General features: G+C 44.9%; 1 protein-coding gene across 1 annotated transcript; it reads right to left on the bottom strand.

The window, feature by feature from the left end:
* Positions 1-902: 902 nt before the first annotated feature.
* Positions 903-24,078, bottom strand: LOC129856083 (cilia- and flagella-associated protein 57-like). Its single transcript, XM_055924203.1, is given in 21 exon segments — positions 903-1,096; positions 2,785-2,911; positions 3,161-3,304; positions 3,392-3,526; positions 4,164-4,280; positions 4,919-5,062; positions 6,449-6,607; positions 7,387-7,560; positions 10,756-10,946; positions 11,172-11,265; positions 15,382-15,537; positions 15,832-15,993; positions 17,729-17,902; positions 19,658-19,870; positions 20,215-20,328; positions 20,454-20,619; positions 21,516-21,808; positions 22,022-22,178; positions 22,468-22,763; positions 23,403-23,716; positions 23,922-24,078. Coding segments are annotated over 21 exon segments (3,681 nt in total).
* Positions 24,079-24,438: the final 360 nt, after the last annotated feature.

The following is a 24,438-nucleotide window of genomic DNA, read 5'->3' as shown; positions in this document are numbered from 1 at the left end:
AGGAGGTTATGTATTGGTTTGGAGAGAGTGTGGTGGTGATTATGTGTTGGTTTGTAGGGAGGATAGCTTGGCGGTGGATCGGGTCTGTAGGGGTGGTAGTGGTGGTTATGTGTTGGTTTGGAGGGAGGGTAGCTTGGAGGTGGATGGGGTCTGTAGGGGTGGTAGTGGTGGTTATGTGTTGGTTTGGAGGGAGGGTAGCTTGGCAGGGGAGGGGGGTCTGTAGGGGTGGTAGTGGTGGTTATGTGTTGTTTGGAGGGAGGGTAGCTTGGAGGTGGATGGGGTCTGTAGGGGTGGTAGTGGTGGTTATGTGTTGGTTTGGAGGGAGGGTAGCTTGGAGGTGAATGGGGTCTGTAGGGGTGGTAGTGGTGGTTATGTGTTGGTTTGGAGGGAGGGTAGCTTGGAGGTGGATGGGGTCTGTAGGGGTGGTAGTGGTGGTTATGTGTTGGTTTGGAGGGAGGGTAGCTTGGAGGTGGATGGGGTCTGTAGGGGTGGTAGTGGTGGTTATGTGTTGGTTTGGAGGGAGGGTAGCTTGGCAGGGGAGGGGGGTCTGTAGGGGTGGTGGTGGTGGTTATGTGTTGGTTTGGAGGGAGGGTAGCTTGGCGGTGGATGGGGGTCTGTAGAGGTGGTAGTGGTGGTTATGTGTTGGTTTGGAGGGAGGGTAGCTTGGAGGTGGATGGGGTCTGTAGGGGTGGTGGTGGTGGTTATGTGTTGGTTTGGAGGGAGGGTAGCTTGGCAGTGGAGGTGGGTCTGTAGGGGTGGTGGTGGTGGTTATGTGTTGGTTTGGAGGGAGGGTAGCTTGGCGGTGGAGGGGGGTCTGTAGGGGTGGTGGTGGTTATGTGTTGGTTTGGAGGGAGGGTAGCTTGGCGGTGGAGGGGGGTCTGTAGGGGTGGTGGTGGTGGTGGTTATGTGTTGGTTTGGAGGGAGGGTAGCTTGGCGGTGGAGGGGGGTCTGTAGTGGTGTGTCTTCATCAGGACCTGGATCTCCTCTCTCAGTCTCTGGATCTCCAGGCGCTGCAGCTGGATGATGCGGTCCCCTTCGTCCTCCTCATTCAGACGGACCACCACGTTACTGGGGTTGGCCCTGGGAGACAGCAGGGCTGGGTATAGGGACCAAATACAGAGTGAGATCATGCAGGAGTTACTTTATAGGGAAGTAGAAGTAGACCAATAGGACTTTACCCTAAATTCTTAGGATTTACCCCAAACAACATATGCCTTCTTGGAATGAAACAGTGACCAGACAACCACTTCTAAAGCACTTACAGTTGAAGTCGGAAGTTTACATACACCTTAGCCAAATACATTTAAACTCAGTTTTTCACAATTCCTGACATTTAATCCTAGTAAAAATTCCCTGTCTTAGGTCAGTTAGGACCACCACTTTATTTTAAGAATGTGAAATGTCAGAATAATAGTAGAGAGAATGATTTATTTCAGCTTTTATTTCTTTCATCACATTCCCAGTGGGTCAGAAGTTTACATACACTCCTTTAGTATTTGGTAGCATTGCCTTTAAATTGTTTAACTTGGGTCAAACGTTTCGGGTAGCCTTCCACAAGCTTCCCACAATAATACCTCATGATGCCATCTATTTTGTGACATGCACATGTCCCTCCTGCAGCACAGCACCCCGACAACATTATGCTGCCACCCCCGTGCTTCACGGTTGGGATGGTGTTCTTTGGCTTGCAAGCATCCCCCTTTCTCCTCCAAACATAACGATGGTCATTATGGCCAAACAGTTCTATTTTTGTTTCATCAGACCAGAGGACATTTCTCCAAAAAGTACAATATTTGTCCTCATGTGCAGTTGCAAACTGTAGTCTGGCTTTTTTATGGCGGTTTTGGAGGAGTGGCTTCTTCCTTGCTGAGCAGCCTTTCAGGTTATGTCGATATAGGACTCGTTTTACTGTGGATATAGATACTTTTGTACCCCTTTCCTCCAGCATCTTCACAAGGTCCTTTGCTATTGTTCTGGGCTTGATTTGCACCTTTCGCACCAAAGTATGTTCATCTCTAGGAGACAGAACGTGTCTACTTCCTGAGCGGTATGACGGCTGCGTGGTCCCATGGTGTTTATACTTGCAAACTATTGTTTGTACAGATGAACGTGGTACCTTCAGGCGTTTGGAAATTGCTCCCAAGCATGAACTAGACTTGTGGAGGTCTACAATTTTCTTTCTGAAGTCTTAACTGATTTCTTTTGATTTTCCCATGATGTCAAGCAAAGAGGTACTGAGTTTGAAGGTAGGCCTTGAAATACATCCACAGGTACACCTCCAATTGACTGAAATTATGTCAATTAGCCTATCAGAAGCTTCTAAAGCCATGACATAATTTTCTGGAATTTTCCAAGCTGTTTAAAGGCACAGTCAACTTAGTGTATGTAAACTTCTGACCCACTGGAATTGTGATACAGTTAATTATAAGTGAAATAATCTGTCTGTAAACAATTGTTGGAAAAATTACTTGTGTCATGCACAAAGTAGATGTCCTAACCGACTTGCCAAAACTATAGTTTGTTAACAAGAAATGTGTGGAGTGGTTGAAAAACTAGGCTTAATGACTCCAACATAAGTGTATGTAAACTTCTGGATTCAACTGTATATGAATATAAATGCTATTATAGACTATTCACACAGTGACACCCAGTGGCTAGAAATATGAGCAATCTACTTCAAAGAAAAGTTCAGGGAACTTAACTCAACCAATATTTCCAACGAGTAGAAAGCTGCACTCTATTCTCTTTACTGTAAATCAGAGAGATGAGAGAGAAAGCGGTCACCTTTGAGTGTGTTGGTCTGCTTCAGGCCCTTCTTTCCCACCAGACTCTTGCAGTCATGGACCTGGGAACGCGCCAGATGCAGCTGCCGGCGCAGGTCATTGACCTCACTGATCAGAGTCACGTTCTCCTGTAGCAACCAATCAATTATCCAATTAAGCAATCAAGTAATCCAGTCAGTCCGTCAATTAGTCCGTCTGTCTGTCTGTCTGTCAGCCAGTCAAGGGCTACGACACTAAAACGACAAGCCTAGCTTTGGGGTGTCTTATAAATGGGAATGAAACCAAATCCACAAATCATATGAAAATAGTTTTGAGCACACAGACACACTTATCCACCTACTCCAATAGTCCTCTCTGAAAAGACTCGTCTCTGTCACCTGCATGATCTTGACGTTGTCAGCATGGTGGACCACGCTGTCTTGGGCCAGCTTCCTCTTCAGAGACGCCACGTTCCTCTCCAGGTGCTCCCTTTGCCGAGCGTACTCCCTCTGGACGTTTGCGTCCACACTACTTTTATCCAGCTGAGAGACATGAAGAGCAGCCATTTAAAAATGTGTATTCATTCACTACTTCTTCACAGGAACACACGGTAGCCAACGCTGTCTCACCACGTCACTCTGCTGTGCGTAGCGGTCGTACAGGTCTCTGATGCTGTCCTTCAGCCTCTTGGGCTCTTGGATGAACCCCACACAGTTATGGAGGTCCGTCTTGAACCTGCGTACCAGGGCCTCCAGATCTCTCACCTGAGAAGGAGAAGAGAGGAAAAGTGAGGGATGAAGGTGAGACTGTGGGTGAAGATCGTGGAGAAGAGAAGAAAAGTGAGGGATGGAGGTGAGACTGTGGGTGAAGATCGTGGAGAAGAGAGGAAAAGTGAGGGATGAAGGTGAGACTGTGGGTGAAGATCGTGGAGAAGAGAGGAGAAGTGAGGGATGGAGGTGAGACTGTGGGTGAAGATCGTGGAGAAGAGAGGAAAAGTGGGGGATGAAGGTGAGACTGTGAGTGAAGATCGTGGAGAAGAGAGGAAAAGTGAGGGATGGAGGTGAGACTGTGGGTGAAGATCGTGGAGAAGAGAGGAAAAGTGAGGGATGAAGGTGAGACTGTGGGTGAAGCTCGTGGAGAAGAGAGGAAAAGTGAGGGATGGAGGTGAGACTGTGGGTGAAGATCGTGGAGAAGAGAGGAAAAGTGAGGGATGTTGGTGAGACTGTGGGTGAAGATCGTGGAGAAGAGAGGAAAAGTGAGGGATGGAGGTGAGACTGTGGGTGAAGATCGTGGACTTGTCAGACAAATTGGGTGACACTGATAGTCAGACAAAGATAAAGGCACAAATGTAAACATATGGACCTCTCTCTCTCTCTCTGTCGCTACGTATACAGTACACACCTTCTGCAGGCCCTTGTGCATTTCCTTGTCAGTCGTGGTGAGTTTGAGCTTCAGCTCAGCGATGTCCAGCTCCCCCTGAGTGTTCTTCTTGTGGAAGGTATCCAGCTCCTCCTCCATCTACAAATCACCGGAAGCCAATAGCCTTTTTACATCGTTTTTAAAAATACATTTAGCAGACACTCTTATCCAGAGCAACTCAGTTAGTCATCTAAAGATAGCTAGGCTAGACAGCCACATCATCACAGTCATGGTAAGTCATTTTTTTCGCATTAAGTAGTTATGTGTAAAGTCAGCGCTAGTAGGAAAATACAAGTGTGAGTGTAGTTAGAGTGTAGAGTGTGTGTGTGTGTGGGGGGGGGGGGGAGCATAGCTTTGATCTCCATATTCTCCACTCTCTCCCACCTCCCTCTCTCACACAGCTGATCTATAGGACTCATCTAAACCCTGATCAACCCTAAATCGATATGGACCCCAGTGCTCATTTCCATGTAGATGAAAAGGGCCTGAAGTTGGCAGGCGCTTTCAAAAAGTATCAATGATGACAAGTTCAAAAGTAGGAACAGATTTTTTTTCTGTGAATATTGAATTCTCATTCTAATCAAAGAGACATTTCAGTTAGCCTACTGTGGACAACCGCCGATAGAATGTATGTATTCAAGGGACATTTCAGCGATGGTTTTCAACTATTTCAAAAATGTCAGTTAACCCGTTAAAGAGCTGATAAAGGAGGAAGAAGAGAAGCCATCTCGTTTTACCTCGTGGATCTGCTCCTTCATCTCCTTGATATCATTCTCTCTGGGCTCTATTTGTTTCTTCAGTTCTTTGATCTTGTAGTCCAGGACAAATTTAAACTTCCCCAGCTCCTGGTTCTTCTTCTTCAGATCATAGATGCGTTTCTCCTACAGTACACAGGAACAGGACTAGACTTTAGCCTGGTGCCAGATCTGTTTGTACTGTCTTGCCAACTCATTGTCACACAACAACAATAGGAGTTGGTGAGAAAGCATAAATAGGCTTCAGATCTCTGTATAAAGTTTGTATTCACACTAACAGACTACACATTTAACAGCCATGAGATTTTTATAGTCACTTTTTTTTAAAGTTCAATTATGTTCACGGTCCTCTTTCCAAACTTTGATATCCCATGAAATTGAAAGGAAATGTCATTTTGTATAGGTAGCTCAACAATAAAAGCCCTTCGGTGATCCAAATCTAAATGTTCGGCTTAACTTCTGGGCAGCACCTCTTAATGTTCAAATGTATTATCGTTAGAGACGAGCGAGCAAACCAGACAAGAGAGCGTAGGAACAGCAGATGCCAAGGTTATCGCTGCTGAGTGCGAATCTTTATTCATGAAGAGGAAGGTGTTTCAACTGAACTGGGTGGATCCTCTTTTGATGCAGAACCATTTTGTTCGAATTTACTCCCTGTCCAATTAGCTGTTTGAAACCGTTTAATCTTGTGTGTGTGTGTGCGTACGTGCGTGTATGTGTGTGTGTGTAGGGGGGTGATCTTTTCATAGGACAGCATCTGTGACATTTACACACTAATTAAGTTTCCCTGTATGCACAAAGAGAGCCAACAGAGAGAGATGCAAATGCCTTCCTCCCCTGTCTACCCCTCATAACACTGATGGTAAAATATGTACATGCTCTATTAAGGGAAATAACACGCTACAGTGTCTCACACATCAATAGCGCTAACAGCAGCATGCGTGTTGTCAAGGAGGTTTTACGCATTGACACGTGTTGTGCATGCATGTGTGTGCACCTATGCACGTACGCATTTGTGCGTTCGTGCTCATAGAGCAGGTGTCTGAGTGGGACTAGTCATTAGTGGACCTTCCCTTCTCAAGGCTCAGTGCTGTTTTGCGCTGGGGGGGTGGGGGGGAGTCTTACAGTCTCACAGTCACCTTGCCTGGTGTGATGCATGGCACCGGGACTCAGTCAGGATGAATGGCTGGGGGAGAGGAAACTTTTTGATGGACAATCTATGGTAGCGTATGAGTTGATTGTGTTTGATTCTGAGAGACGGGCATTAGAACAAATTGAACTGGAACACAATCATACCAGTAGATCTCCATTATACAAAACAGACTGTTTTCCTTCCTCAGTGTTTTAACAGTTTCAGTGACGTCCAGTCACCTTCCATGTTTCGGCATACCTTGGATGCAAACCAATAATTTCTTCCTCGCTGCTTTTGGAACAAAACTAACACTCTCCTTTCCTCGGCATCTTGCTGTACCCCCTCACCCCTTGCACCCCTCACCGCAGCCACTCACGCACCTTGTCTTGGATGGTCTCGTCCCTCTCCTGGATCGCTTTCTTCAGAGCCAGGATGTCCTTTTCCAAGGACTTGACGATGGCCTGTAGCTTCTGCTGCTCCAACTTCATCCTCTCCATCTCCACGTTGCTGTTGTCTATATCCTTCTGCAGGCTGCTGAACTGCAGTGTGTGTGTGTGTGTGTGAGGGAGGGGGGGAGGGAGGGAGAGGTAGAAGGGAGAGGAGGAAAATGTCATCATAACTCATTGTCCCTTACACAATGGTCATATTCTTTCTAGCTTCCATAACCCATAATAAGGCCTCCACATCCAAAACCATATTGGATAGTAAAAATTGCCAGACCTGATCTAGGAAGAAAGGGAAGGAGACAAAAAAAGACAGAGAGAAGACAAGAAAAGACAACAGATAGACAGAATGGGACCAGGTGTATAGGACGGCTGAATATGCAGAGTATCTGATTCAACGTCATCCATTTCCATTAAAGTGATCCCAGGGATATTGAGTGAGCATGCAGAGGGAGCGCATTAGAGCCTAACTGTGGACAGACGGACATGCCCTGCTTGCAGTCTGATTGGCTGTAATTATGATCTACCACGCCTGCAGGCTGGGAGAGAAGAGCTGACTGGGAGGTGTGATGAAAAGGCAGGCAGGGGCTAGATGGGAGAGGGTTGAGTGGGGCGTGTAGGATGGGATGGGACTTGGAAGCAAAGTAGGGGTGGATCTTGCATCCTCCCGTTCTCTCCCCACTTCCTTCTCAAAATATCATAGGAAAGCGAGGAGAGCATTGGAGAAGATCTGAGGAGAGGAGCCTCTGATCTTCTCCTCCAATGCTCTCATTATATCCCTCTGATGTCCTGAGAAGAAGGCAAGAGGACAAAAGGAATCAAGGAAATTTTTGAGAGAGATTGGAGGAGTGGGGGTGAGAAGATCATGTCCCTACCTTCTTCTTCATGATGCCAGTGTCTCTCTTCATGCGCATGTTGGTCTCCCTCTCGTCCCTCAGCCACTTCTCGTAGCGGATCCTGATGTCCTGGATCTCCCTGTCTCCATCCTCCTCCATCTGCTTCCTGCTCTCCTCAAACTCCCTCGCCTGGATACGAGACTCCTCCTGACACTACGGAGGTTAGGGAGGGAGCGAGAAATAAGTGGGAGATGGTAGAACAAGCTTCCCTCGGACACTAGGACAGCAGAGTCTCGGTTCATCTTTCGAAAACATCTGAAACCCTACCCTCTTCAAAGTGTAACTTAAATATTCCCACAGCACCCCCCCCCCCCCCCTCACTCCCCACAAAAAATAAACAACACTCTTTCCTTTCGTGTACTAACACTTGACTTTGTCCTACTAGTACAGATTTTGCTGATCGCTACTTTATTTTTAAAAAAATACTGAGATGTGGTTGTCTCACCTAGCTACACTATACAGTATATATAAAAGCATGTAGACACCCCTTCAAATGAGTGGATTTGGCTATTTCAGCCACACCCGCTGCTGACAGGTGTATAAAATCGAGCACACAGCCATGCAATCTCCATAGACAAACACCGGCAGTAGAATGGCCTTACTGAAGAGCTCCATGAATTTCAACGTGGCACCGTCACAGGATGCCACCTTTCCAACAAGTCAGTTTGTCAAATTTCTGCCCTGCTAGTGCTATTATTGTGAAGTGGAAACATCTAGGAGAAACGAAGCGAAGTGGTAGGCCACACGAGCTCACAGGATGGGACCGCTGACTACTGAAGCATGTAGCGCGTACCTCGTCTGTCCTTTTGTTGCAACACTTACTACCGAGTTCAAAACTGCCTCTGGAAGCAATATCAGCACAAGACCTGTTTGTCGGGAGCTTCATGAAATGGGTTCCCATGGCCGAGCAGCCACACACAAGCCTAAGATCACCATGCGCAATGCCAAGCGTTGGCTGGAGTGGTGTAAAGCTCACCGCCATTGGACTCTGGAGCAGTGGAAACACGTTCTCTGCAGTGATGAATCACGCTTCACCATCTGGCAGTCCGACGGACAAATCTGGCTTTGGCAGATGCCAGGAGAATGCTATCTGTCCCAATGCATAGTGCCAAATGTAAAGTTTGGTGGAGGAGGAATAATGGTCTGTGGCTGTTTTCATGGTTCAGGCTAGGCCCCTTAGTTCCAGTGAATGGAAATCTTAACACTACAGCATACAATGACATTCAACGGTTCTGTGCTTTCAACTATGTGGCAACAGTTTGGGAAAGGCCCTTTCCTGTTTAAGCATGACAATGCCCCCATGCACAAAGCGAGGTCCATACAGAAATGGTTTGTTGAGATTGGTGTGAAAGACTGGCCTGCACAGAGCCCTGACCACAACCCCATCAAACACCTTTGGGATGAGTTGGAACGCCGACTGCGAGCCAGGCCTAATCGCCCAACATCAGTGCCCGACCTCACTAATGATCTTGTAGCTGAATGGAAGCAAGTCCCCGAAGCAATGTTCCAACATCTAGTTGAAATGCTTCCCAGAAGAGTGGAGGCTGTTATAGCAGCAAAGGGGGACAATCTCCATATTAATGCCCATGATTTTGGAAAGAGATGTTTGACGAGCAGGTGTCCACATACTTTTGGTCATGTAGTGTATCTTAAGATGCTAGTCGCTCTGGATAATAAAAATTGATAGAGAAAGAAAAATGGAAGGCGAAAGAGGTAGCAAATTACAAGGCAAGATATATGGGAAGAGTTCAGTTGAAGAGAAGGAATGAGACACAGAGAAAGAGAGAGGTGAAAGGATAGAGAGTGAGATAAAGATGGTTTGAACGGGAGCTCTGCCTCACAACACAGACAGAGGTTAGGTCATCCTAGCATGGCATCTGTGAAGATGGATAATCCCATCGTTGGGTGTTTGTTTATGCACCTTTAGTACAGCCTCAATTATCCCAGTCAGGACTAGGCTACTGAGGTTCTCTCTCTCTAAATAATAAGGTGATTATGCAGGCCCTGTGGAGAGCTACAAAGGGGAACTTTGAGTCAATGGTAGAAGGTTGGGAAGGCCAAATTATGTGTGTTTAGTCAACAGTATACTTCTCCATCTACTATTTAGGCGTTGCAAGCGCCATGCTCTACCAACTGAGCCACAAGGGATGATGAAAGAAACTGTCAGAGTACTTGAGCAGAGTATAAACTGTTGAACTGAAACTACTCACTCCGAATGGCCCTGTTCTAGAAAGAACTTTACTGGAGAAAACACATGAACTGGGGTCATTCTTACATGAGAAGTCTCGTTTTGCTACTCTCTCTCAGTGATATGGCCGCTCTTTGCACTTTCTTTTTTTAATCTAGAGTGGTCGGTATCTCAGGTCGGTGTCTCAGCGCAAATCCATGCCGTGGATTTCTATTCTGCTCTCTACAGTGCGGAAGACTGTGACCCCTTTTGCACTGCACAGTTCCTTCAAGGACTTCCTAAACTGGGCCCTGAGCAGAGAGCTGCTTTGGACATTAATCTGCAGGAACTGTCCATTGCAGTTATGCAGATCTCCTCTGGCCTCCCTGGTATTGATGGTTTGCCATCAGACTTTTTACAAATATTTCTGGGAATGTATTGGGTGGGGGCGAATGAAGTGTTCTGTGAATCCTTTCAGGAGGGTTCTCTTCCAGTGTCTTGTCAACTTGCTGTGCTTTCGTGATTATTTCTTGAGTATGACATCTGAGGGCTAAATGGTAATGTGATGTATTGTAGTGTGGGTTCTTTAATACTCTCTCTCTCTCTCTCTCTCTCTCTCTCTCTCTCTCTCTCTCTCTCTCTCTCTCTCTCTCTCTCTCTCTCTCTCTCTCTCTCTCTCTCTCTCTCTCTCTCTCTCTCTCTCTCTCTCTCTCTCAGAATGAAATAATGAGGTGGTTATGCAGGCCCAGTGTTGCGCCCCCCCACATACCCCACCCCTCTCCCCACGCCCGCCACTCACACCCCCATTAGCAATGATGGGAGTTGACGTCGCATTTCCTTAAAGATTCCGCAGACATCCTCGATGGAGAACCTGGTGCTCCGATATTCATTTGTCTCTTCACTTCCAATCAGTGTCACAGCAAGGAGAAGAGGAGAACGAGAGGACAGAAGGGAGGGTGAAGGTTGCCGCTAAATGCCTGACTAGACTACATCGCCTTGAAGTAAGGCCAGGAGTTTTTCCGGACCACATGATCTGACCAGGGAGAACTCTGGGCACTAACCCAAAGTTATTCCTGGTGAGGGGAAAAAACAGGACGCTATCTGTGAGGACACTATATAAAGCCGCAAATCCCACCTCCAAACGTCCCCATACAACCCCTTGATATCCTAGTATCCACTACCTGCTCCAGCACCAGTAGTTTCTCTTGCATCTTTCCGTCGTAGTAGAGGGTGAGCTCCTCCAGGGCAGCAGTCTTGCTCTCGTCCATCTGCTGCAGCTGCTTTTCGTAGTCCTGCTGCATCTGCTGAGACTTGAACTGCAGCTCCTGGTACTTCTCATATTCCAGCATCAACTTCTGACTGTTGGCCGATTCTAGGGGAACGCAGAGAGAGACAGAGAGGATATCCAATGAGGACCCTCGATCAAACACAGTCAATGCTATTATGTGCTGCTGTCAATGTACACACTGCAATGGGAGTCATTCAAGTCTCATTCAAGTCTCTTAACTCCAAACTTAAAGGTCACTTTTGTTTTCTTCTGAAAGACGGACAAGAACTGAGAATAGCATAGAATAGAACAGAATAGAACAGAACTTACCCATATCCTGCAGGTCTTTGGAGTGTTTCTCCACGACCTCGAACATGGTCTCCTGATTAGCTACCTCCATATTGTCTCTCTCCGTCTTCAGGATCTGACAGGAGAGATGGAGAGAGGGGTGAAGAAAGGTGGAGAGCGAGAGGGATATCTCTGCACATGCACCTCACTGAGGTGTTCACCTTACGCCAGCCTAGCCAGAGCCACTTTCAATTCTCATTTCCATGTATCGATCTAGCAGTAGCTCTTATCAAGGCCGACTCTTACAGGGCAAAGTACACTCAGTGCATACCATAATGAGAGCTGAACACTTTTGAAAGTCAAACCGTGTTAAAAGTATTATACTGAGCTACAAGCTTAGAAAAAAAGGTGCTAAGTAGAACCATAAAGGGTTCTTCGTTTTGTTCTTTTTGGTGCTAGGTAGAACCATTTGCAGAAGGTTCTACCTAGAATGTTCTTTATAATCAACCAATCATTGTACATGCAAAAACATAGATATTTAAACAAACAATTCTGAAAATCACCCTTCATTAGCGCATGCTGTGAAATATGATGTATGGTTCTATGTAGAACCCTTCTTGCCTTACGAAGAATTATCAAAGAACCCTTTCCTCCAAAAACGGTTCTTAGGATGTTAAAGGTTCTAGGTAGAACCCTTTGCCTTCCAAAACCGGTTCTTGCAAGAACTCTATCCCCCCACAAAGAAGCCTTTTGGGACCCTTTTTTTCTAAGACTGTACAGTACAGTAAACAGACTCAGAGTTATTTGGTACGAGGTAAATCAGATGTCGGGGAGACCAGGGGCAATTGAGACCACTTGAACTCGGCCAGTCACTTTTTTTAATATAAGGAAAGTACAGTACATCTGTCTCAGTAACAGTAGCTGGGGTCAAATGTAACTCCTAAAAAATAAACCAAATACATTCACTTAACTTAAAAAACACTAATGTTTATGAATTATCATACACCTAAGTAATGCTTTTGAAATAAATATGATTATTTATATGTACGCCCACCGAAATATTACAGTTTACTATAGAATACCACAGTACTTACTATAGAAATCTTTAGTAAACTGTAGAATACTATACTACACCCTGCAATATCCCTCAATCATGTCAGTGGAGGGTGCTGAGTGGAGAACGGCTCATAATAATATCCGGAACGGAGCAAACTGTAGTATACTGTAGAGCAGGTATTCCCAAACTGGGGAGTACATTTATATTTTCCAACAGGGCTATACATTTGGGTGAGTTCTTTTTCTCGCCTGAGTAGCCTCGTGTAACTGCCAAAAATAAAATGAAACCATCTAGTGTTCAGCGAAATAACAACACAATGTCAAATACAGGAAGCCAAGTCAAATAATTTAAATCCAATCACATTAACCGTTACTCTCTCGCAGACATTTAGAAACGAAACATGACAATTTGAAAAATAAGCCACTGGAGTTTTTTGAGTAGTAAGACATGTATAAAAGCAACAGATACCATTAATAAGAAGGGGCTAGAAGCGTCTTATATGGTGAGCTACCGAGTGGCTAGGACAGGCAAGCCCCATACTATTGTGGAGGACTTCATTTTTCCTGCTACCGCGGATATGCTGGGACAATGCTGGAGGAAAAGGCCAAAAAAACTATACAGACAATGCCTTCATCAAACAACACTGTTTCATGATGCATCAGTGATATGGCAGGAGATGTTTGAAACAATTACTGCTTCGCATACGAGCCAGTGAATTATATGCGTTACAGCTGGATGAGTCAACAGACGTGGCGGGCCTGGTACAGCTCCTGGTATATGTCCGTTACATTCATGGGGGCTCAATTAAGGAAGACATCCTCTTCTGGAAATCAGGACAACATGATAGGATATTTTTAAAGTACTGGACACCTTTGTGACATCAAATGGACTTTGGTGGTCAAGCTGTGTTGGTATCTGTACTAATGGCGCAAAAAACATCACAGGGAGACATAGTGGCGTGGTAACGCACGTGCAAGCAGTTGCTCCCGACGCTGCAGCATCCACTGAGAGGCTCTTGCTGCCAAGGGAATGCCTGACAGCTTGAAAGACATTTTGGGCACTACAGTGAAAATGGTTAATTTTGTTAAAGCAAGGCCCCTGAACTCTCGTGTATTTTCTGCATTATGCAATGATATGGGCAGCAACCATGTAACGCTTTTATAACATACAGAAGTGTGCTGGTTATCAAGGGGAAAAGTATTGACATGTTTTTTTTTAAATTGAGAGACAAGCTTAAAGTTTTCTTTACTGACCATAATTTTCACTTGTCTGACCGCTTGCATGATAACGAGTTTCTCACACGACTGACCTATCTGGGTAATGTTTTTTCTCACCTGAATGATCTGAATCTAGGATTACAGGGACTCTCCGCAACTATATTCAATGTGCGGGACAAAATTGAGGCTATGATCGAGAAGTTGGAGCTCTTTTCTGTCTGCATTAACAAGGACAATACACAGGTCTTTCCATCGTTGTATGATTTCTTATGTGCAAATGAACTCAAGCTTATGGACAATGTCAAATGTGATATAGTGAAGCACCTGAGTGAGCTGGGTGCACAATTTCGCAGGTACTTTCCCGAAACGGACGACACAGACAACTGGATTTGTTATCCCTTTCATGCTCTGCCTCCAGTCCACTTACTGATATCTGAACAAGAGAGCCTCATCGAAATTGAATTTAATCAGAAGCCACTGGCAGATTTCTGGATAGGGCTGCGCTCAGAGTTTCTTGCCGTGGCAAATCGCGCTGTTAAGACACTGATGCCCTTTGCAATCACGTACCTATGTGAGAGTTGATTCTCGGCCCTCACTAGCATGAAAACTAAATACAGGCACAGACTGTGTGTGGAAAATGATTTAAGACTGATGTCACGACTTCTCCCGAAGTCGGTTCCTCTCCTTGTCCGGGCGGTGTTCGGCAGTCGACATCACCGGTCTTCTTGCCATCGCCGATCCATTTTTCATTTTCCATTTGTTTTGTCTTGTTTTCCCACACACCTGGTTTTCATTTCCGTGTTGTGTATTTAACCCTCTGTTCCCCCAATGTCTTTGTGTGGTATTGTTTGTTTGTAAGTGCTTGTGCACATGTTGACTGGTGCGTGTCGGGTTTAGTACCCAAGCTGTTATTTTCTTGATGCCGTTGGTTTTGGAATTAAACTGCTCTGGCTATTACCTAGATCTGCTCTACTGCGTCTGACTTCCCTGCCACCAGTTACGCACCCCTTACAACTGAGACTCTCTCCAATACAACCCAACATTGCAGAGTTATGTGCATCCTTTCAAGCACACCCTTCTCATTAACCTGTGGTGAGTTATTCACCATTTTTGATGAACAAATATGGTTTTATATGTAAGATGGCTAAATAAAGAGCAAAATGATTTATTATTATTATATTATTATTTGTGCCCTGGTCCTATAAGAGCTCTTTGTCACTTCCCACGAGCCGAGTTGTGACAAAAACTCACACTCATTCTTATATTTAATAAATGTATTGTATATTGTGTGTGTGTGGCAGGCTTACAATGATGGCAAAAAACAACATTTGAGAGTGAGCTGACGCTGGTGCTAGAGGGGGTACGCAGCTGGAGGTTGAGGTACGGAACTATAAAAAGTTTGGGAACTACTGCTGTGGAGTATACTGTAAATACTACAGTATTATCCACACAAAAAACATTGTAGTAACTACTACAGTAATGTCCGCAAAAATACTACAGTCCACACTAATCCACAAAACCACTACACTTTTTTATCTATTGTAAATACTACAGTATTTCATTTGCATATACCCTGCCCATTACCCTCCCCTATATCCTAATTTGTGCCACACTACATGCCATATATTGTGTTCCCTACAGGTTATAGAAAATAGCATGAATGAATTGAATCAAATTGATGAGTACTATCATGCCTGCTCTCGTTCTCCCTCCCTCCCTGGCGCCCTCGCTGCTCATCATTACGCACACTTGTCACCATCGTTACGCGTATCTGTCTGTTTCTCAGTTTGATCGCCGTGTCAGCTTTACTTTAGTTATGTTTCCCCTGTCCAGACGCTGTCCTTGTTTGTTTCATGTCGGTTATTTATTAAAATGTTCACTCCCTGTACTTGCTTCTCGTCTGTCCTCAGAAGTACTTTATTTAGTTAAGTTGTTTGAGGTAGGTAACTGATTGTGTTTGAAGCCCTGTCTGTCTCACCTGTATGTTGGTCTTGAGCGACTCCATCTGCCGAACAAAATTAGTTGACAGCTCCTTGGTCTTTTCGTTGTAGTTCATGTCCTTCAGACGGAGCTGGTACTCATTCTCCATCTTCAGCTCCTCAACACGTGTCTTCAGCTCTAACATCAGCTGGTTCTGTTATAGGAGGAGAGGAGGTAGTGAGAGAGAGAATGAGCGAGGGAGAAGGTAGAGTGAGAGAAGAAGAGTAGTACCAGTGAAGTGAAGTGAAGCGAGTGGGAGAAGAGAGAAAAGAAGGCATGAGAGCAGGGGAGGAGAGGGGGGAAGAGGAGAGGACAGGAGGACAGGGATAATGTGATTAATCAGGTGAGAGTAGGAGTGACCATGGCCCTCACAAACCTACAAAAATGGAACACACCCAACCCATGTATCACATCAGTGTAATGCTCCAAAATCCCCATGGAGGGCTACCTTCTCCTCCAGGTCTGACTTGGTGATGAGGATCTCCTCAGCGTAGGTGATCTCCTTGTCTCTCTTCAGGCCGCGGCACTCCTTGTCTATGATCTTCCAGATGAGCAGACAGCCGTCCTCAGATACCGTCAGCAGGTACTGGTCATCAAAAGTGATCACCATCTGAACACAGAGAGGACACACACTTCAACACCTCCGTTCAGTGCATTCGGAAAGTATTCAGACCCCTTGACTTTTTCCACATGTTGTTACGTTACAGCCTTATTCTTAAATGGACAAAATAAAACTTTTCCTCATCAATCTACACACAATACCTCATAATGACAAAGCAAAAGGCGATTAGACATTTTTAAAAACTGAAATTGAGCTCAGGTGCATCTTGTTTCCATTGATGATCCATAAGATGTTTCTACAACTTGATTGGAGTCCACCTGTAGTAAATTAAATTGATTGGACAAGATTTGGAAAAGGCACACATCTGTCTATTTAAGGTCCCACAGTTGACAGGGGAAGGGTACCAAAACATTTGTACAGCATTGAAGGTCCCCAAGAACACAGTGGCCTCCATCATTCTTAAATGGAAGAAGTTTGGAACCACCAAGACTCATCCTAGAGCTGGCTTCCCGGCCATACTGAGCAATCACGGGAGAATGGTCTTGGTCAGGTAGGTGACCAAGAACCAGATGGTCACTTTGACAGAGCTCCAGAGTTCCTCTGTGAAGATGGGAGAACCTTCCAGAAGGACAACCATCTCTGCAGCACTCCACCAATCAGGGGAAGCCACTCCTCAGGAAAAGGCACATGCCAGCCCGCTTAGATTTTGCCAAAAGGCACCTGAAGACTCTCAGACCGTGAGAACCAAGATTCTCTGGTCTGATGAAACCAAGACTGAACTCTTTGAACTGAATGCCAAGCATCACGTCTGGAGGAAACCTGGCACCATCCCTACGGTGAAGCATGGTGGTGGCAGCATCATGCTATGGCGATGTTTTTCAGCGGCAGGGACTGGGAGACTAGTCAGGATCAAGGGAAAGATGAACAGAGCAAAGTACAGAGAGATCTTTGATGAAAACCTTCTCCAGAGCGCTCAGGACCTCAGACTGGAGTGAAGTTTCACCTTCCAACAGGACAATGACCCCAAGCACACAGCCAAGACAATGCAGGAGTGGCTTTGGGACAAGTCTCTGAATATCCTTGAGTGGCCCAGCTAGAACCCGGACTTGAACCCGTTCGAACATTTCTGGAGAGACCTGAAAATAGCTGTGTAGCAACGCTCCCCATCCAACCTGACAGAGCTTAAGAGGATCTGGAGAGAAGAATGGGAGAAACTCGCCAAATACAGGTGTGCCAACCTTGTATCGTCATACCCAAGAAGACTCAAGGCTATAATCACTGCTAAATGTGTTTCAACAAAGTACTGAGTAAAGGGTCTGAATACTTACATAACTGTGATATTTCAGTGTTACATTATTTATACACTTGCAAAAAATTCAAAAAAACTGTTTTTGCTTTGTCATTATGGGTTATTGTGTATAGATTGATGAGGGAAGAAAACATTTGACTACATTTTAGAATAAGGCTGTTACGTAACAAAATGTGGAAAAAGTCAAGGTGTCTGAATACTTTCCCGAATGTACTCAAATCAATGGCCTTTGCCATCAATCTTGAATCCAGCGCGTTATTCAATAATCAAATCAAGTTAAATTTGATTAGTCATATACACCTATTTAGCAGATGTTATTGCGGTATGTAGCGAAATGCTTGTAAAACAGGTTGTGTGTGTTTTTGTGTTGTTGTGGTTCATTACACTGTAAACGCTCAAATTGTCCCGCGTGGTGTAGTATTCCATTGCAATGCACAGTATTTGACTGTTTTGTGAAGGTATTGCAAGTCGTACCTTGGTGACAGGTGAAGAGTGGGCCTGGTACTCGATCCAGTCCTTCTGGGTGGACAGGGGGTACTTGATGGCCCTGATGGTTCCGATGGAGGTCCCAGTGAAAAGCGTGCGCCCAGAACGGGACATAGCGATGGTGGTGTAAGCCACATCTTCAGCGGGCACTTCACGTAGGATCTGACAGAGAGAGAGATGGGACAGCCAAGGGATGAGGACACAGTGGATGTGCATTTAAAGGCTACCATTTTTTTTTTAATTGAACCTTTATTTAACCAGGAAAAGCCCATATAAAGGCTACCATACAGAGGCTACCATATAAAGGGTCCTATCAAGGGATGGCAAGAAACAAATGCAGCAGAGGTAAAGCGTTGTTAACATTCATGCATAACATTAGCGTTATTATGCCAGCCTCATCCAGGAGTGTACATGTACATTTTTAAGACGAGCTTTGTTACCCCGAGGGACTAATTTATTGAAGTGGATATTCTGTCAGGGAAAGTTGTTTACTTCACCAACACTTGGAATGCAAATAGCCTAATGGGGAAGGATGAAGGCATCCAACATCCCACAAAACCACTGATCTATTCAGGACTGGATAAAACTCTTCCAAATTGAGATGTTTATGATTGTTGTGGGTTTTTCTCTCCAAGCTCCAGCAGCCCAGAATAACTCAAAGGGCCTCTATCTGACGGACTGTATCCTCTTTCCTGATTATTTTCATAGACTGTCAGAAAGATGGCCGTCACTCAAGGATGAGAAGAAGTGACAACAGAGTGTGAATTTAATCAACTCTCTGGCCCCAGTCATTATGACGGAGAGGGAAACACTATTTATTTCCCTTTCAGAACTTCACTTCACACAGCTGGAAACTGAAACCATCAAAAAATGTAATGAAGAGTTAAGGGAAATAAAATATTAACTCCAAACAGTCAGAATAGTACCGCTCTCGAGGGAAACTTCTGCATAGTAAGAATAAGAAGATACTTTAGAACTGGCTAATAAGTTCTAACTGCACCCCTCACTTATTAAAACCATCTTCTATTATTATAGCCAGGTCCTCAAAATGTTCTACAGCTGCACCATCGAGAGCATCCTGACTGGTTGCATCACCGCCTGGTATGGAAACTGCTTGGCATCTGACCGTAAGGCACTACAGAGGGTAGTGACTGGGGCCAAGCTTCCAGACATCCAGGACCTATATACTAGGTGGTGTCAGAGGAAGGCCCCAAAAAATGTCAAAGACTCCAGTCACGGCAAGCGGTACCGGAGCGCCAAGTCTAGGGCCAAAAGGCTCCTTAACAGCTTCTACCCCTAAGCCATAAAACTGCTGAACAATTAATCAAATGGCCACCCGGACTATTTACATTGACACCACCCCCCTTTGTTTTTACACTGCTGCTACTCGCTGTTTATTATCTACGCAGTCACTTTACAAATTACCTCCACTAACCTGTACCCCCGCACATTGACTCGGTAGTGGTACCCCCTGTATATAGCCTTGTTATTGTTATGTAATTTTCTTGTGTTACTTCTTGATTAAATTGTTTTACTTTAGGTTATTTCATAAATATTTTCTTAACTCTATTTCTTGAACTGCATTGTTGGATAAGGGCTTGTAAGTAAGCATTTCACGGTAAGGTCTACACCTGTTGTATTCGGCGCATGTGATTTTTTTTGTTGTTGATTTAATTACAAGAAAAACCTGAAATAATTTTATAGCATCATTATAACTGACTATATCTCAAAACTAATACGCAGTGGTCAGAGTATCTGACATTTCAATAAAATTTAAATCTCATGTTTTACATCAGCAGTTGTCAAGAAAAGCTTTACAGTAACCCAGCCTAGACCCCAAAGAGCAAGCAAAGCAGAAGCAACATACAGGAAAAACTCCCTAGAGGGAAGAAACATGTAACTTTTTTGGGGTCTCACTTGACAGGCCTGGATCTCTTTCAGGGTACAATCGGTCCCCACGGCAAAGATAGTCTTGGCGTCAGGGGAGATGGTGACGCTGGTGTAGCTGCAGGACTTGAGGACGCTCTCCGACTCCCGCTTGCCGGTCAGGGTGTTCCACTCGTACACAGCCCCCTCCATACCACACGACACCAGCCTGCTGTCATCACCACTCCAGGCTATGGAGCGCACCTGTAGATGGAGACAGGCGAGCCTCAAACAAAATACCCACATGCGGTCACGTTATCTCTGCGACCCTGAGTGTTTCGAGCCAGGTGAACTGACCAGGAAAAACTTAAAGCTATAACTAGCGCCAAACGTTTTTCCTGGTAAGGTCACATGGCCAGGAAATGTTGGCCTGAGGTAAGGCCTACTGGAACTGAGGTTGGTCAAGCGGCTGCCAGATGTGGGCGAGAAAATATGCCGGAGGCAGGCTGATAGTGGGCTAGTTGGAGCTTGCTAGCTAGGGTCTTACTCTCTGATGATAAACCCCACCGTAAACCATCAGTGACTTCCCCCAGTGTACCATTCCTAACCTTCCCATTGTGTCCTTTGAGGTTGAGGACGTTCTCGAACGTGGTGGTGGAGTAGATGTGGATGATGTTTCCATTGACCGCAGCAAACAGGTGTCCTCCGTGACTGAAGGCACACTGAAAGGAAAAAGCACACAGTATACTGCAAGAGCTGGAATAGCTAGAAATCAATGTTTGAGTACCAGTGATGTTCAGCTATCTACAATGAGGCACTGTTGGCATTGAGAACTCTTCGTTCTGACCTCTCTACAGGCTCGCACGGTGAACTCCTTGAAGGTCCTGACGTCGTCTATGAGCAGGTTCATAAGTCGCAGCTTGTCAGAGAAGCCAACCATGACAAACAGGCCAAACGGGTGGAGGGCGATGCTGAACGCCTCCTCCTGGAACTCCTTATACAGCTCGAGGGTGCTGGGGGGAACGGAAAGGGAGACAGACCTAATAAAGGCCTTAAAGAACAGACCTAACAAAGGCTTTAAAAAATAGACCTACTATAGGCTTTAAAGAACATACCTAATATAGGCTTTAAAGAACATACCTAATATAGGCTTTAAAGAACAGACCTAATACAGGCTTTAATAAACAGATCTAATATAGACTCTAAAAACAGAGCTAATATAGGCTTTAAAAACAGATCTAATATAGGCTCTAAACACAGAGCTAATATAGGCTTTAAAGAACATACCTAATATAGGCTTTAAAGAACAGATCTAATATAGGCTCTAAAAACAGATCTAATATAGGCTCTAAAAACAGTGCTAATGGAGGCTCTAAAAACAGATCTAATATAGGCTCTAAAAACAGAGCTAATGGATGCTCTAAAAACATACCTAATATAGGCTTTAAAGAACAGATCTAATATAGGCTCTAAAAACAGATCTAATATAGGCTCTAAAAACAGAGCTAATGGAGGCTCTAAAAAATAGGTAATATAGGCTCTAAAAACAGATCTAATATAGGCTCTAAAAACAGATCTAATATAGGCTCTAAAAACAGAGCTAATGGAGGCTCTAAAAACAGAGCTAATATAGGCTCTAAAAACAGAGCTAATGGAGGCTCTATAAACAGAGCTAATATAGGCTCTAAAAACAGCTAATATAGGCTCTAAAAAAGACCTAATATAGGCTCTAGAAAACCTAACAGCCAGCCAAGAAATGTTTTTTTTCTCAGATATACTGTAACTACCATTCAGTGTCTAAAACAACAAAGGAGCTGAGTTAATCATCACAGGCTGGGACACTGTATAGACTTGACATAAACTCCAGAAAATCTGTATTAAAAGGGATTGTGAAACCCGCAGCTCTTACTTGGTCTCAACATTCCAAATGCGTACAGACTGGTCCAGGGAGCAGGTGGCGATGATGGGCTTGCGGATGCAGATGGACAGGCCGGTGATAGCCCCAGAGTGGAAAGAGTGGGACAGGAACTCAAACTGGACCTGCTCCCCCTTGCTCATCTCAGCAGAGGACAGGGTGATACTGTAGAGCTGACCACGATCTGTGCTGGTCACTACTGTCTCCTCTGATGGACTGATGACCAGAGAGACTATCTGCTGCTGCTCTGCATGGCTGGGATCGTGACTGCACTGGTCTGGGGGGATCTGAAATGGAACACATACATGAATACACACACACACATATACGTGCACACCCCACACAGTTACATTAATACAAACACACAAGCATAAATACAAAGGCAGAGACATTATCAGAAACCTCTTTACAAATAGTCTGTTTGTATAGAAGGTGCTTAGATTTGCAGTATACAGCTCGCTTGAGTGATTGTTATAGTTTGGTGAAATAAATTCTGTCACCCTGATCTCCCTGGTCTTCCTATAGTTGTCCTTGTCGTCGGTTCTCTCAAACAGATACACAGTCCCAGGACCGGCCGAGCAGGCAAAGCCTTTCGAGTAAGCTGTGATGGCCGTAACCCGTGGCAACTGAGGGGTCTCTTCATCATTTCCCTCTGCACTGTAAAACATTTATTTGTATTATTATTAGAATGTTTTACGCCATTAGGAGGGTAACATACACAGACGTTTCGGCTTTCACCTTCTTAGGTGTGCAGGTAAAAAGAAACACAGCAGGCATGGAAATTGTGTGACATCTGTTCTGTGCCCTGTGCAATGAAAGAAGTTGCCCAAACTGGACTCTAACTGCTTTTGTGGTATGATATCCAAGAGCACTTTAGATTGATCTAGCTTTCCTAAACAGCTAATTTGGTAAAATTGTATTTCATGGTAGACAGGTAGGTTATTACTGTGTTAGCACAAGCCTCTCTCCTTATGCCCACCTGTCTGGGTCCTGTGACATGGTGGTCTTGGTGGTCACACTCATGTCCCATCGGAGGTCTCCAGACTCAAACACCATCAGTATGCCTGCTTCTGTCCCTGCAATCACCCTCCCCTCAGACATCCAGGCATGGGATAGGAAGTTATGGGTCTCTTGCTTATGGAAGGTGGACTGCTTCAGAACCCCCTCTGCATAGCGGAACAGCTTGAAGACCCCATTCCCACTCACACAGATCTGGGTGTTGTCGTATGGGTTCAAGCTGACCTGGAAACATAATACACTCTTTGGAAAAAGGGTTCCAAAAGGGTTAATCGGCTTCCCCCATGGGAGAACCCTTTTTGATTCCAGGTAGAACCCGTTTTGGTTCCAGGTGGGACCCCTTTTGGAACCCTTTTTCCAAAGAGTGTATTATGTTTCCATAGCACCTTCACCTTCATTTCTAAGAGTGTTGAGTGTGAGACAGTGCCATCATAATATAGCTTTTAAAAGTAAATAAGCATGCGTGTCATCAGCTACAAAGTTAATACTATAACAGAGTAAGGAGCAAGGACCCGGAATGCGATTTAATGCCTTCCCTCAGGGTTTCCCAATGTCGGTGCTGGGGCCCTCCCTGGGTGCACGTTTTGTTTTTCCCCCTAACACTACACATCTGATTCAAATAATCAAAGCTTGACAATAAATTGGTTATTTGAATCAGCTGTGTAGTGCTAGGGGGAAAAACAAAGGGGGGGGGGGGGGGGGGACGACCCTGCTGGGGCCCAGAACAGACTTTGGGAAACCCTGCCTTATCTATGGAAAAATAACACTGCTATTTTGAATGAACACGCGGATCATTCCACATCACCATTTCCTTGCCAAGGACTCTTCCCTGGCCCCAATAACAAGAGAGCAGTCCGACATCACCTGGTTGACTGGATTAGCGGCCACAGTGGTCTTCACCATGGCCATGACCTTCTGCTTCTCCCACATCCAGTAGAAAAGGGTGTAGTCTGGCGCCCCTGACTGGCCAATGAAGTACTTGGAGTCGGTGGAGAAGGCCATGGAGACAAACTCCTGGACATGGATGTCCCCTCCATTCAGCACCTTCCTCTTCCGGCTCTGCTCGTGCTGCAGGTCGTACACCGTAATGGTGGCCCTCTCTCCACGCTCCGACACCGCCAGGTAGCGGCGGTTTGAGCTGATAGCCAGGGCATACATTCCCTGACTCCTCTCCAAACCTAAGGAGCAAAATCAAAGATGAATCACAAAGACAACATAACTGGAAGTTGGATATCTTTAACAGGTGCAACAAAAAAATTATACCAGGTTTAAATTTGTCTATGAATAGATTTCAGAGAAAGTGATGTAGTGTCAGAGACATTAAACAACTATAAAACACCCTAGCCATATTGTTGTACTCCTGAGATGTGAGCATGCAGATACCTGGGATGAACCTCTGCCATTTCTGATCAATGTTATAACGAACACAGTTGTTCCCGGATGGGAAGATGACAGTCTGCTCATCAAAGTAGAACAGGTTATTGGCCACGCCCCTCTGCAAACCAAAGCTGTAGTGGCACTGGGCCACCACTGCAGACATCAGTGTTGTCAAATCAAAGCTGCAGACTAAAATCTGCCAGTGAAAGGACAGAAGAAGAAAAAACTAATTCAGAAGGGTTTTGATCTTTAAAATGTGGCAAGCAAAACTTTTAAGGAAACTAATTAAATTATTTAAGACCATATTGATCCTTTTCACTTTGATCTGAAATTGCGCTATTGGACCTTAACATTTACATCTACAACTCCTGATCTACAATAGGCACATTTTTATAGCCTTACCTGGAACCATACATTCAACTTTGAAAAGTAATTATTCTTATTTAACTAAGCTACTTACCTTTATTGGAAAAACAATTGGTTGATTCCTCAAAACTCCTTATTCATTATTTATTTTTAAATC

Source organism: Salvelinus fontinalis, chromosome 5 (genome assembly GCF_029448725.1).
Source record: "Salvelinus fontinalis isolate EN_2023a chromosome 5, ASM2944872v1, whole genome shotgun sequence".
In the NCBI taxonomy this organism is placed as follows: Eukaryota; Metazoa; Chordata; class Actinopteri; order Salmoniformes; family Salmonidae; genus Salvelinus; species Salvelinus fontinalis.
This window is presented reverse-complemented; position numbering and strand designations above follow the sequence as displayed.